General features: G+C 41.4%; 1 protein-coding gene across 16 annotated transcripts in view; it reads left to right on the forward strand.

Annotated features, from left to right (window-relative positions):
• TTLL5 (tubulin tyrosine ligase like 5) overlaps positions 1 to 15,347 on the forward strand; it is a 296,525-nt gene that overhangs the window by 201,773 nt on the left and 79,405 nt on the right. For all 16 annotated transcript variants that reach the window (XR_009223721.1, XM_058567405.1, XM_058567407.1 and 13 more), the window contains one exon: positions 3,090 to 3,285. Coding sequence is in view for 15 of the 16 variants with exons in the window: in XM_058567405.1 (XP_058423388.1) it covers positions 3,090 to 3,285 (196 nt within the window). In the remaining variant the exon portion in view is untranslated. The remainder of the gene's footprint in view (positions 1 to 3,089; positions 3,286 to 15,347) is intronic.

A 15,347-nucleotide genomic window follows, 5' to 3' on the forward strand; every position in this document is an offset into this window, starting at 1 on the left:
GAAGATCAGCCCTGAGCTAACATCCGTGCTAATCCTCCTTTTTTTTTGCTGAGGAAGACCGGCTCTGAGCTAACATCTATTGCCAATCCTCCTCCTTTTTTTTCCCCCCAAAGCCCCAGTAGATAGTTGTATATCATAGTTGCACATCCTTCTAGTTGCTGTATGTGGGACGTGGCCTCAGCATGGCCGGAGAAGCGGTGCATCGGTGTGCACCCAGGATCTGAACCTGGGCAGCCAGTAGCGGAGCACGCGCACTTAACTGGTAAGCCATGGGGCCGGCCCCTGATTGGTTCTTTTTTATATCTTCCATTTCTTTGTTGACGTTCTCACTGAGTTCATCCGTTCTTCTCCCAAGGTCGGTGAGCATCCTTAACACTCTTTGTTTGAACTCTCTGTCGGGTAGGTTGCTCATTTCTGTTTCACTTCGTTCCTTTTCTGGGGTTTGGCTGTTCCCTTACTTGGAACGTATTCCTTTGCCTCCTCATTTTGCCTCTTTCCCTGTGCTTGTGTCTATGTATTAGGTAGGTCCTGCTCTTGGAGAGGTAACCTTATATAAGTGATGCCTTATGAGTCCCGGCAGTGTACTTCCCTCAGTTCTGAATGTTCCAGGAGTGACCCCTATGTGGGCTACGTGTGTCCTTCTGTTGTGGAGTGGTTGCTCTCCCTGTAGGTGCCCAGGGAGGCTGAGCTATGCCCGTGGCCAGCTGTCGTAATGCTCAGCTGTTTGTAGTTGTTGTGGGCCCTTCACTCTCTTTATTGGGTGTGGGGAGCACCAGCACAGTTGGCTACAAGTTCTGTTAGCACATTTGTGTTGCAGTATTTCTTTTAAGTGAGTAGGCCCCCAGCGTGGCAGGTTGTTAGGCTCAGAGGCTTACAATTGCTATAAGCCTCCAGCCTTTAGGTCTCTTGTCAGCTCTCTGAGGATTGCAGCTGGGTGGGGCTGGCCTCAGGCACGGGAGCACCCAATTGTTTCAGGCTTTGGAAGGTGGGGCAAACCCCCTATGTGAGTCTTGGAGAAGCACAAGTCTTCTGCAGCTGACAAGCCCCGCCGCCCACAGGTCCACACACAAGTCAACACAGTCCTGCCCTGTGTGCGCGCCCCAACCCCCTGAAGTGGACCCAGTCTCTCCAAGGTGGTAGCCCCACACACTCTACCACCACCCCACACTCTCCGCCTGTTCCTTGGACCCACTCGCAAGTCTTCGGAGAATCCAGGCAGCTTACTTAGCAGGCCTACAAGTTGCCCGAGGGCTTGTTGTTGGGTGGGGTCAGTTCCTAGGGTGGGCTGCCTGCCCTGGCTGAGCTTGATTAAGTTGGTGCTCTAGTGGTTGGGGCAGACCCTTGGCTAGCAGGCCCCAGGGAGAACTCCAATGGCATCTGCCAGTGTCTGTGTAAGCACACCCACACCAGGCCACAATAATGGCCACTGCCAATGTCCCAGTCCCTGGAGAGGTCTCACCTCTCACCAAGATGCACTCAGAGCCTATCAGGTGAGTCTCTTTTCACCAAAGCACTGTGCACCTTTCTTTCTGGTGATTTTAGGTTGCTTTCTGAAACGGGTGAGTTTGGGCCAGCCCTGTGGCTTAGCGGTTACGTGCGCGCGCCTCGCTACTGGCGGCCCGGGTTCGGATCCCGGGCGCGCACCAACGTACCACTTCTCCGGCCATGCTGAGGCCACATCCCACATACAGCAACTACAAGGATGTGCAACTATGACATACAACTATCTACTGGGGCTTTGGGGGGAAAAATAAATAAATAAATAAAATTATGAAACGGGTGAGTTTGCGCATGGGCTCTTTAAGAGCTGGTTTTGATTTCTTTGTGAACCAACTTTTCTGGGGGTACTCCCCAATGCTTTAGTAGCAGGCAAAGTCAGATGTTATGCCACTCGTCTCCATTGTGCTGGAGTAGGCACAAAATGCCTACAGCGGGGCGCTCCCTGGCTCAGGGCCCCGCTCCTCCAGGGAGGGCTGCGGACCTTTGGGCTGCTCCCGGGCGGCCGTGAGGTGCTGCGGCTTGTGAAGGCAACGTTTTTCCTCTCCAGAAGGGAGTTTCTGCCTCTTCCACCTCGATTAGGATTGTCCTTTGTTGCAGGAGCTCCTCTTATCCAGTTTTTGGTTCTCTCGCAGGGGTAATTTTTCCAAGAGTAGTTGTAAATTGGCTGTATCTGTGGGAGGAGGTGAGTTCAAGTCTGCCTGTGCCGCCGTCTTGACTTCTCTCCTGTTTTGTTTTTGATAATAGCCATCCTAATGGATATGAAGTATAAATGGGGACTTTTCTACCTGGAAGAAATGGACTGAGAGGGGAAATGTAGGAGCCTGTAGTTGTAAAGACTTCAACTTGAATGTACACAGACATGGTCACCACAACCTAAAATTTTAGAGTTTGGGCAAGGAAGATAGTCAAAGTATTTAATAGATAGCATAGCATAGGTATGAACAGTCCAGAAGGCCACCGGCCCTTCACCTTCTTCCTGTGTGCAGACTAAATGTCGGCTTGGCTGGGGACCCTGTTGAGGTAAATTTAGAATAATGAAAAAAATGTCTTCTCAGACCAGTTATGTTATCCAGTGATGGGGACATACGCTCAAATGTAAACACTTCTTTAAAAGATTTAGATACTTGACTAATGGGTGATGAAGAAAACGAAGAATTCTGTATAATTCACCCCTATACTTTTGAAGTTAATGTTAGAGAAGATGCTTGTGCCTCTGTTCCTGCCTTAAATTTAACCTACCATCCTGCATTTGAAGCTCTCTGGCTCCTCCTGGAAGTCCTCGTGGCATTTACAGAAGAGTAAAACTGCTATTATAATTATCTAACATTCAACAGATATTTACTGTACACTGACCCTGTGCCAGGCCTTGTGATAAGCACTACAAATAGAATGGAGAGCAGAGCAGACCCTATCTTTGTCTTCATGGAGCTACAATTTAGTGGCCAAGTCAGATAATTTATCACACAAATGGATTTGTAATTCCAGACTGTGTTTAGTTCTTTAAGGGAAAAATACCTGAGATATTTCTCTCCTTTCCTTTAAATTGTTCACACAACTACTATAGGAAATATGTTTTCTTTTCTCTTCAGGAGCCTCCAAACAGGTGGCTTTGCCTGGGAGGGAGAGGTAGAGAACAACGCGTACAGCAAGGCTACAGGGGTGGTCCCCCAGCACAAGTATCACCCCACAGCGGGCAGCTACCAGCTCCACTTTGCCCTGCAGCAGCTCGAACAACAAAAACTTCAGTCCCGGCAGCTTCTGGACCAGAGTCGTGCCAGGCACCAGGTAATTCAAGATAAGGCTTTTCCACGTACTAATATCTTCCTTCTCTCGGAAACTAAAAAGAGGGCCAGGGCGAAACGTAGGAATAGTTTCCCAGTGCCACCATGACTTTGATGGGTCATGGGGAATCTACTCTCAGGAAAGAAATGTTTTGAAGCCATAACATTGGCTTTTCTGGAAGGTGATGCTGAACCAGTTTTGACATTCTTTCTTTCATTTGAATGTTTCTGCACAAAAATCTCTACTGTCGTATTTACCCTTTCTGTTGGATGATCGTAGTTCAGTAATTTCCCAAAGGGTCTAATTCCCAGATACCTAAAATTACCTAGCATTTTAATGAATTTTTTTTCTAAATGTACTAATTCCTTATCTTCACAGACTTGGAATACATACCCACATATTAATCCTTCATGACCTATCAAGATTTTCAAGGAATAAATAATTTTCAAGTTCTTCTTGTAAGAAATGGTCAGAAGTTAGGTTATCGGTGTTATGGTTTGACAGTTTGTTCAGAAAACAATGTGCACAAAAATGTAACAATATACACAAAAATTCTCACTGTTGTGGAACTTAACACTCCAGTGAAATATTGATTCTCTACTCACTGTCCATAAAATGACAGAAACTCCTGAGCATGTGTGTGAAGAAGCTAGATAAGTAAATTGCACTAGTGTATCAGCGTGCCCCCAATTACAGAAAAAGGATGACTTCACAAAAGTCAGGCCATAAAGAGTTAAATTTTTCTTGCTGATTTCAGGATTATCATTAGAATCAGTTACCATGTTCTACTGGGCTGAATCAGTACTGATTCTAGGAGCTTCCCTGATATTGCATTAAGTGAAGAAATATCTATCAGCTTGATTTCTTGTCGTTTGCTCTTTCCTATAAAAATGAAGTACATAGTGTACATTAGTTTATGCAAAATTAATAGTCACTCAAAAGCTAAGGCAGCGTTTCCCAAAGTGTCTTTTTCCTCTAAATAAAACAATTATCATTATGCTCTCTCTCTTTACTTATCTTTTCAACTACTGTTCAAGTCCAGACATATTTTATTTCAATATCATTCATCACTTGATCATCTTTATCTGTGATAGTGTACTCTGTGTATTATATTAATTCATTGTAGTTGAGAAATTTTAAGTGAGGCATTGTGAAGTAGTTCTTTAGGTCGTTTTTACTGGAGAGAAATCCAGACTTGTTATCTGTAAAGCGTGGCATGTAGCATCTCATTCTGATCACCACACTGCCCTCTGTCATGTAGAAATTTCCTCACTTATTCTTGGGATAGTGAAGGCATTTAAGCCAATTTGCATTTTCACAATTGCAGAGATAAATGTGTATCTTAGATTTTTTTTAACCTGTATAAATTTTGTAAAATTTTTTAAGCCTCTGAACTCCCCGTCATTCAGAGTACTTGAGAATGCCAACTTAATCAGATGCTGGACAATAGAGATATCATATATAGCCTTATTTCCCTTATGAGAGTATAATCAATGGCTCTAACAAATCTAGACAATTGGGCCCTTTCAATGCTTTCATACTTGAAATAGTGGATGATTTTTTTTAAAAAGGAGGTAATTGCAAGGCATTGAAGTTTTGAGGAAGGAGAGACAGTTTTGCTGATTTTCACTTTTGGAAACTGCTTCATTTATAAGTCCTTCTCGTTCTTTTGATTAGCTTCCAGCAACTCACATTCCTTTGAAAATTCAGAGTACTGCTATTCTTGTGTGGGTTTTTTTTTCACTGAGGATTACACTGGTTTAGTTTCACCGAACTATGAAGTATATGGAAAACATGTTTTTTAGAATCTGTCAGAATATCTATCTTAGAGAGGAGTCAGAACTCCCAAGAAGGGAGTTATCTTGTGTCTGCTGGAGAGGGAACAGAAAATCATTCATCATAATTTTATATATGTTTATAACATCATTTTATTTCTTCCCCCTGTTCTTCTCATCCACAGTTGGTTTAGGTAAAAATGAGTAAGGGTGAAGTTCTGGGACTATAGGGGAGAGCTAACAAAACTGCGTTTTATTAGCTTGAAGAGTTTATAACTAATAAAATAGCAAATAAGATATTAAATGTTCTAACATGAAGAATAACTTAGAGCACTTTATTTCGGGGGACATTAAGAATTGCTCCACAGAAGGAGCAAAGCCCTACTGGATTTTATGCTTGTTTCTAGCCTAGCTTATGGCCATGCTAGACTTGACTGTTATAATTATCACCAAATTGTTGATTGAAGCATGGTTTGCATTCTCAGTATGTCCTGTATATCTGTCATTGGGTTAACCCTTTAGATAGAGATGGTTTCTCTGATGAACTCCTTGTGCTTTGGATTCATTTTTCTAAAGTGTAGGTAACCATTGATGTAACTAACAATTTGGTTAATTGCCTGTTTGAGAGCAATGGGTACAATTGAAATCTGGTTTACCTAGCTTTCATCCACAAGAGATCCCTGTTTATGGAACAGGACATTAAAGGGGGCTTTATGTGTATGTGTGTGTGTGTGTATGTGTGTGTGTGTGTGTGTGTATATATGTTTTTTGGTGGGTTTTTTTTGGTGAGCAAGATTAGCCCTGAGCTAACATCTATTACCAATACTCCTCTTTTTGCTGAGGAAGATTGGCCCTGGGCTAACATCCATGCCCATCTTCCTCTACTTTTTATGTGGGATGCCTGCCACAGCATGGCTTGATAAGCAGTATGTATGTCCATGCCCAGGATCTAAACCTGCGAACCCCAGGCCACCAAAGCAGAGCGTGCAAACTCAACTACTATGCTACCCGGCTGGCCCCAAGGGGGCTTTCTATTATATACGTTATTATACTGTACTATGTTATATTACATTATATTATCATAATTATGTGCATGGACAGTGCCTTTCGTTGTGATCTCCTAAAAATGTTTTGGGACAGATCATGTAGCCTTTCTTGCATTACGTGCAGTGGAAGTTCATCCTTTTCTGCACTTAGATAGCCAGCTTATTGAAGGTATTAACTTTAAGAAGGCAAACTCTGATTCAGGATATGAGTTTGGAAATGGGCATCTCCAACCATTCATGCAGAGTAAGCTTTGACCTCCATCTCTGTCTAGCATTGCACTCATAAATCTAGAAACTGTCATGCACTGAACCCACCCCTACGAAAGACTGGTCCTATAACATAGGCGTGTGAGAGGAAAGTCACCCAGAGCCATTGGCAGAGGTTTCGAGGGACAGAGGTACAAGGAAATAGGTGTGATCCAGTCCATTTGATAGAAAGCATGATAAACAAAATAAGACAAAATTGAAACTATGAGCTTTTACACACTGATGGATAAAACCAGCAGTTTAAAAAACCATTGTTCTAAGTCAGAGCAGGAGTCAGCAAACTTTTTCTGTAAATGGCCAGATAGTAAATATTTAAGCTTTTCAGGCCATAGGGTCCCTGTGGCAACTACTCAACTCTGCCATGGTAGAGTGAAAACAGCCATAGACAATATGTAAATGAATGGCTGTTTTCCAATGAAACTTTGTTTACAAAACAGGCGGCAGGCTGGACTTGGCTTGCAAGCCTTAGTTTGCGGACCCCTGGTTTTGAGCAACAGAACCACTTGGAGGGTCTGTTAAAACACTGATTGCTTCCTCTCCCCAACTCTGATTCAGCATGTTTGAGAATGGAGCTCAAGTATTTCCAACAAGCGCCAGGTAAAGCTCATGCTGCTCTTCTGGGGACCACACTCGGAGAACCATTGAGCTATAGGGAAAGAGATTCCAAATGTCTCCTCTTCATTATTTGTTTTCTCTCCTTTGGAAGGGAGACTGGATATGTTAAAACTTAGTGTTGCCCTTATAAAATTTCAGGCAATCATTTTTTTATAGGAACTTTGTTTCCATCCTTTTCACTCCATCTACCACAGTCTCCTTGTAAATAAGTTTTCCAAACTTAAAAACCTCCTTGCTCATTTTTCTTATCAGGGTACATTCTGCTCAGCAATCACTGCTTCCAGGACTCAAGTTTTATGGTGGACAAGAGATAAGTAATGGGACAGATTCCTCCCTCTTTGTTTTGCTAATAATAGCCAACACTTAATAACCACTTACTGTGGTTCAAGCACAATTCCAGGTGCTTTACGTATATTAATTCATTTAAAATGAGTTTCAGGATGGTTGAGGAAATTACAGAATCTTGATAGTCTAGGGATGGTAAAATGAATCTGTTACGTGTTGATATATCCTGATGTGTGTTTCCTCTCTAGTTTCCCTCTTTGCTTCCTGCTTCCTTCTCATACTGGCTTCCTGCCCCTGAAGGAGAAGGAGAAAAAACTTTCCTTTCAGCTGAGTCGGGGGCCTTTCTTGGGCAGCAGTGCCTGCTGGTGACATCAGCGTGAGTAGCCCTCCACGCTGGGGTCTGTGAGGAGGGCTGCACGGCTGTGAGGCCTGACTGACCTGATTCTAATTGCTGACACTGAGCTGATGTTATTCTTGGCCCAGGACAGCACGATTACTCAGTAGTTTCTGTTAAAGTGATCCTTTGTTAAACTTCTGCTCCCAACCCCCCTCTCCTTCCCTCCCACTCTCTTCTCTGCCTCATCCAGACTGAAAAAAGCCAAAAAAGCAGAAAAAATAAGGACATTTTGATGGCCAAGGCAGAACTGCTGAAATTTCTTTTAACAACAGAGGAGGAAAGGGGGAGATTTTAAATACATCTTAGTTTTTCACTGGTTCCGTTCTCTTTCCAAAGGCCTTCAACTTTTAGTAGACTTAATTTTCAACGTAGTAAGGTAACTCAGAGTAGAAAACCGTGCCTCCTAAATTCCTCTCATCTTTCCGCTCCATCTGTTCTTTACTTCCCCCCTCCGCACCATGCCCAATTTTACCAGACTAACCTAGATTCAGTAAGTGCCAGCAGAGACTAATGATCCTATAACAAGCAGCCCAGGGGCAGCTCAGTGTTCACACCAAGGGGTCTTTCAGTATGGTAGTAACATCTTGAATGCTATATGTAATGAGCTTTTTGCTAATGGTATGTGTGTGCATGCACAACCTCACAGGTGTGGAAAGGATTCCCATGTAAAACCAGCCAAGTCTTGTTATTCTGCTCCTAAAAGTGCATTGCATGTGTCTAGAAAAATTCTGCCCTCCTGCAGGAATGAATACTGTTTCTCCAAGCCTTCAGCTGCCCTGTGTTTGCGTTGTGGAGGAGGGGAAAGAAAGGAATTGAGCAGGCACCCGGGCTTTTCCAGGCAGCCAGCAATAACATGCTAGCTCCTCAGCATGGCATGAAGAGAGCAAGCAGACAGACTGGCTGTGCAGGGGGAGCCTTTCTCCGTCTTTCTCACAGTATCCGGGAGGAAGGCTGGACTGGGGATATGCAAGGGGAAGAACTTACACGTCTGTGCTCAGCTCCTGGAGCATGTTGACTTGAATGTCATAACCTATTGCTGTTTTATTTTGGTTTGGGGTTTTTTGTTCCATTGTGTTTTTGCTCCTGCCCTGTATCAGGAATTCATATAACGCTTAGTTTCTAGCTGCTGCTGCTGCTGCTGCTTCCTCTTCTTCCTCCTCCTCTTCTTCTGCTTCCTCTTCCTCCTCTTCTCCTTTTTTTTTTCCTAGACCCGTTTGATTTAGTAGATATTGCCAAACCAACCTCCTTTCTTCTCACCTAGTAAAATGCATTGAGAATACATGAAATAATGCGCATAAAACTACACTCAGCTGTTTTGGAAACAGGTACTCTGGACAGGCTTTGGAGTCAGATAATCCTGTTTAAATCTTGACCCTGTCCAGCCCGTGACCTGGGACAGTTTACTGAAACTTCTTTGGACCTCAGTTTGCTTGTCTCTAATATGGAGATGATAATATATATCTGTGGGTTATCAGGAGGCTTAAATTCCTCAGGATGTTACCATGTGTCAAGCACTGAACCAGGAGTTTTATTTGCATTATCACATTGAATCCTCACAACTGCTTTCTTATCGGCCCCATTTACAGATGGAAAAACAGAGCATCACTTATGTGACTTTCTCAGGGTCACATAAGTAATCAATGGAAGAGCTGGTTTTTGAACCCAGGTGTGTCAGCCTCTGGCATCCAAGCTCTTGGCTGTCATGCTGTATGCTATCTCCCTGACAATGTATTTAAGGCACTCAGTAAATAGTAGCTATACGTATTATTACATAAATTTTTAAGTTGAAGTTCATACATTCAACAAGTACTTATTGACACCTATAAAACTGTATTTGAAAAGTTATTCTCGAGTATCTTAACAAGTCTCCTACTACTCATATATACTATCGCAAAAGAAAAAGTTTACTAAACATATGTAAACTCAGGCCTAGACATTATCCCAGTTATCTCAAATTCTTAGTAAAAGAAGTGTCTTAAGAAAGTGTTCCTGGGCTTAAAACTCTTAGAAATGCCCATAGTTCACCCTCTTTTGTGCTTTTATTACTTAGTAATAGGGTCAGGGACTACTGAGTCATGCAATATCCTGAGATATGTTGTAGAAGTTTAGAGATTTGGAGCACTTGTGTGAGTTGTTAATAATAACATCGGAATTATCTCTTCAATTATCACTTTGTCCTTTCAACCCTGTTACTGTTACTGGTCAAACTATTTTCATTTTATTTCTATGTTGGTGTTTTGGAGAAGACTACTAGGAAACATGACAGGTGTCCACAAATGTGAATACCATAGATGATACTTTTGCATGATTAATATTATGCTTGCTTTTTATTTTTTTTTGTGAGGAAGATTAGCCCTGAGCTAACATCTGTAGCCAATCCTCCTCTTTTTGCTGAGGAAGATTGGCCCTCGGCTAACATCCGCGCCCATCTTCCTCTACTTTATATGGGATGCCGCCACAGCATGGCCTGATAAGCTGTGTGTCAGTCCACGCCTGGGATCCAAACCTGCAGATGCAGCTGCTGAAGCGGAGCGCACACTTAACCACCGTGCCACCAGGCCAGCCCATTATGCTTGCTTTTTTAATACCATATAAATCTGATTCTTAATGCGTTACTACAATATAGATACCAGTTCATTATACTGATTCATTTCTACTAGTAATAGAAGTCCCTGGTTGCCACCAGCTTGTTTTCTTAGCTGCTGCTAGTGTCCCTCTGGAGTCTTAGAGGGAGGAAGGTGAGGGCAAGGAAATGGATAGATAGTGAGCCTCCTGTGTGCTAGATGGAGTATTATCTCCATTCCACTGATGAGGAAACTGAGGCTCAAAGAGTTTAAGTAACTTACACAAGGTCGCAAAGCTAGCTAATACAGAGATAATATTCAAACCATATTGGAGGGCTTCCAAATCCTTTTCCACTTTACTACCCTCCCCCTTGACAGAAGTGACTCCTCATTTTCTTCTTGCTTTACATATTTATCATCAGTCAGATAAAGCATTCCAGTTTTATTGCTGCTGCTGCTACCCACTCATATACACACAAAAAAGAAATGGTCAATGTAATGAATCAAAATTCAGAACTCCACTTGGTTCTGGGCATATTAAAAGGCAACTATTCACCTATCAGCTGCTTAGGATCCATCTCGTTTGTTGTAAATCCCTAAAATGCGGTTTTGCTATAGTTGCCTGGTGATGTTTCGTTCCCTCCCATCACTCTGTGACCTGTGGTTTGTTTGTTTGTCTGTGGGCGTATGAGGGACTCACAGCAGTAACTTTGTGTGAGATAATGAAAGACCTCATCTTTAAATGTGAAGAACCCCACCTATCTGAGATGGATGCAGCCACAGGAAAAAGCTTAATGAATATATGACAGCAGGGTCTGTGCAAGATGCACAGTAGGTCAACCATGTGAGACTCTGAGCCAAATAAAACAAACTGTACATTTGAAGACAGAGACAAGTTAGATATTTATAAACTCTGAATTTAAAGTTGTAAGGGAGGGCCGGCCCCGTGGCTTAGCGGTTAAGTGCGCGCGCTCCGCTGCTGGCGGCCCGGGTTCGGATCCCGGGCACGCACCGACGCACTGCTTCTCCAGCCATGCTGAGGCCGTGTCCCACATACAGCAACTAGAAGGATGTGCAGCTATGACATACAACTATCTACTGGGGCTTTGGGGGAAAAAAAACAAATAAATAAAATTATAAAATAAAATAAAATAAAATAAAGTTGTAAGGGAACTTAGATATTGCCTTGTCTAATTATTTCATTTTACTAATCAGGAGATGTAAGACACAGACACGTTATTAGACAAGGGCTCTGATATGTAAGTAATTCCCTAATAGTACTAGCAGATAAAAGAGACAGTCGAAAATGAGGCTATGAATTATCTTTTTTTCACCAGTTGAACTCTCAATGTGGAGTCACTGCTGATCTTTTGAGCTTACCTTTATATATATATATATATAGACCTACATACATACGTATATATACATACTTTAGCTTTTAAAATAAGTAACAGAGATTTGCTTAGAAACACATTTTTTTCAACTTTCCTCTTGGAGTAAAGCAACTGAAATCTGTCGTTTAAGTGCATCTGATGAAAATTGGACGAATTGCTAGGTTTGCTTTAGATTTGCTTTGGAAGGGAGATTTGATTTCAGTGGATTTTCTTTAACAGGGGGTCAGCATAGCATAAATAAGGAAGGCAGCATAGTGTAGTGGAGCTCTGAAATCAGACTCCTCTGGGGGTGTGGATCCCAGCTTACTGCTCAGTAGCTGTGCAGTCATGGAACCTTTTTGTGCCTTGGTTTCTTCCTCTGTATATGGAGATGATGATGGGACCCCCATCAAATGGTTGGGAGGATTAAATGCGATAACAACATGTAAAGCGCTTAGAGCAATGCTGACCCATGGTAAAAGCTCAATAAAAGTTCATTGGTCTTACTATTATATATCACTTTTTGTTTCATTGTGGTAAAAAACACGTAGCATAAATTTACCCTCTTAACAATTTTTTTTTCTCTTTTTCTCCCCAAAGCCCCAGTAGATAGTTGTATATCATAGTTGCACGTCCTTCTAGTTGCTGTATGTGGGACACCGCCTCAGCATGGCCAGACAAGTGGTGCGTCAGTGCGTGCCCAGGATCCGAATCCGGGCCACCAGTAGTGGTGCGCGCACACTTAACCGCTAAGCCATGGGGCCAGCCCCTTAACAATTTTTAAGTTTATAGTGCAGTATTGTTAACTACACGTGCATTGTTGTACGACAGATCACTAGAACTTTTTCATCTTGCATGACTGAAACTCTATACTCATTGAACAACTCTCTGTTCCCCCTTCCCCCAACCCTTGACAACCACCATTCTGTTTTATGTTTCTATGAGTTTAATTACTTTAGATACCTCATATATCTGGAATCATGCAGTATCTGTCTTTTTGTGACTGGCTTATTTCACTAGCATAATGTCCTGAAGGTTCATCTTTGTTGTAGCAAATGACAGGATTTCTTTCTTTTTTAAGGCTGAATAATATTCCATTGTATATATAGATACATTTTCTTTATCCATTCATCCATGGATGGGCATTTAGATTGCTTCCACGTCTTAGCTATTGTGAATAATGCTTCACTGAGCATGCAGATATCTCTTCTATTGTGTATTACTTTTAACCTTAAATATACGTAGCATTATAATTTCAACTTGTGGGTTTTAGTTAAACCCCCTGTGCCAGAGCAGAAATTAATTAAAATGATATTAAAGAAGGTGTTTTAGGAGAAGTTCAAGGCTCGTAAAATATTAATTAGCTACATTTTTTTTTTACTAATATTTACTTAATTGGACAATCAAAAATTATATGCAAATTAATTTGTTCACAATTGCTAGAGAGAGATGTGTGAAGAAAGAGTAGAAAGGATGATTAATACCATGATAAAACAATTAAAAGAATATTTATGTAGATCGTTAGCATGTTTGTCCAAAGATGCAAATGTCTTATAAACATAAAAAAGAAAAGAAACAGCATTAGCATCAAATTATGAGCCAACTTTTCATGGGACACGTGCTATTTCCTTACAATAATCAAGGAAAGACAAGGATATTATCCTCTCAAACATACTGATGGAAATGCAATTGGTACAGCCTTTACAGAGGGCAATTTGAGAATATATATTACAAAAATTCTGAACAGAAGAGGAAGCAGCCTTCTAATCTAGCTATTCTACTTTAAGGAAATTATTTTAAGGAAATGATCCAGCATGTGTGAAAAGATATAGATAACATGATGTTTATCACAACACTGTTCTTAAATAGCAAAACAAAGTGATGACAACCTGATTGTGGGGGCGGGGAGGTTTCAAATGGAAGTATAAGATTTGGGGGAGCATACTTTTTCCCACTTAAAAAACTGTTATGAACATGTTTCCATAATGACAAATACAGATCTACTGTATCAGTTTACAGTATTTTACTATTGGTGATTGGTTAAGTAAATTATGATAAACCATAATAGAAAATATGCAGCTATTAAAAACAGTGACCTAGATCTACCCTTACAGATATGAAAAAATGCTCAAGATAGATATTTGAATGACAAAACAGTCTCCAAAACATCAGTTGTCATATGATCCCATTTTTGTAAGCCCCCGGAAATACTTATATATTCATAGAAAATAAGCCTGTATATTCATAGAAAATAAGTCTGTATACACACAGAAAACAGTCTAAATGTTACCAGAGGTTATATCTCAGAGTAGAATTTGAAATGACTTTTAAAACTGTTTTCCTTTTTCAAATGAACATATATTAAATTTAAATGTTTCAAAAACAGACAAAAAACCTCAGTCTGCCAACCTTTTGTCAGTGTGTATGATCAGTGTTCAGATATTGCTGGGCATTGAGGGAGAAAGAGATAGAAAGCAAAGCAGAGTCTACAGTCATATGAGTCTAAATTTGCCATCAGAATATCAGCCTCTGCTAAGGTATGTCTAATTGGTTCTGTTGTTGAATGGGTGATGGGGCTGCTAGTGAGGGAAGGTCATCCATGTAATGTCTTGGGGCTAGTTGGTTTCACTGAGTTTTGTGGTCATGGGCTGCAGCCCTTGCCTTAGCCAGCTGCCTCATAATTGGGCTCCTTTGGTTGTAACACACACCCATCCCAAAATCAGTTCATGTGTCTCAGTACTATTGAAAAACCAACTCAGAAACTGCTCTTGGTATCTTTGGTTTGGTTAGATGGAGTCTGAGGCTCATGAGTATATTTGAATATCTGTTTTGTATCACCTGCATTGTTTTTCAAATGTTAGCAAGTACAGTTGATATAGGGACTGGCTGAAGCACAGTGCTTTCAGTTGCTTGGTGAATAATAGTTTCTCCTAAATTATTTTGTCCAGGTAAGCACCTGTATTCACATCTTTTAGATTTGGTCATTCAAGAGCCTTCTTTCCTAGTTGCTTAAGAAGAAAGAGCTTCTTAATTGATTTTAGAAATGGAAGGATATGCCAGTGGACTTCCAGTATCTTTGGCAGCTCAAAGTCCTGTCTCAGGTGTTTGTGTCATTGGTCCCTCTCTGTATGAACAGTAGCATCTTCTGGGTGTCCGCTCCCTCCCTGCCGGGGTCATAGCACTGTCCAGTGCCTTGTGACAGTACCAGAAGTTATACTCTGTTTCTCTTGCTCAGCCTCCAGGCTTGTCCCAGCTGACAAACATTGTGAATGGAAGACAGCCAAGAACTCCATACAGTGTGAGACAAAGGCCTTTTGGAAGCTTGCTTTTGCCAAAATAGAAACAACTACCCTCACCGTCACCTTGGCCCAAGCTTTTTACTTTTTACAGCATTGTATGGTTGCACAAAAGCCATAATGTGTTCTTTGCATTGAACAGCTGTCGGCCTGGTTGTAGTAAGGTGAGTGATTAGCGTCTTACATGCTCAGGAAGATATACCACCTTAGCACTTGAGCTGCCAGAGAGAAACATACTAGAAGTGGCTTTGTGTACTATGTAATGGGAACTTTATCCAAGTTAGGATAAAATCTCATCTGGGGAGAATAATGCCTAGAAATATTTGCTCTTCTGAAATCAAGAGTAAAAGGAGTGCAAAGGGACATTAACCCACTCAAACAGAGGTTAACATTTGCCTTCATCTCTCTTAATTTTCAAAAAATGAATTTAGAGAGTTATTTTGTTAC

Source organism: Diceros bicornis, chromosome 24, assembly GCF_020826845.1.
Source record: "Diceros bicornis minor isolate mBicDic1 chromosome 24, mDicBic1.mat.cur, whole genome shotgun sequence".
Lineage (NCBI taxonomy): Eukaryota > Metazoa > Chordata > Mammalia > Perissodactyla > Rhinocerotidae > Diceros > Diceros bicornis.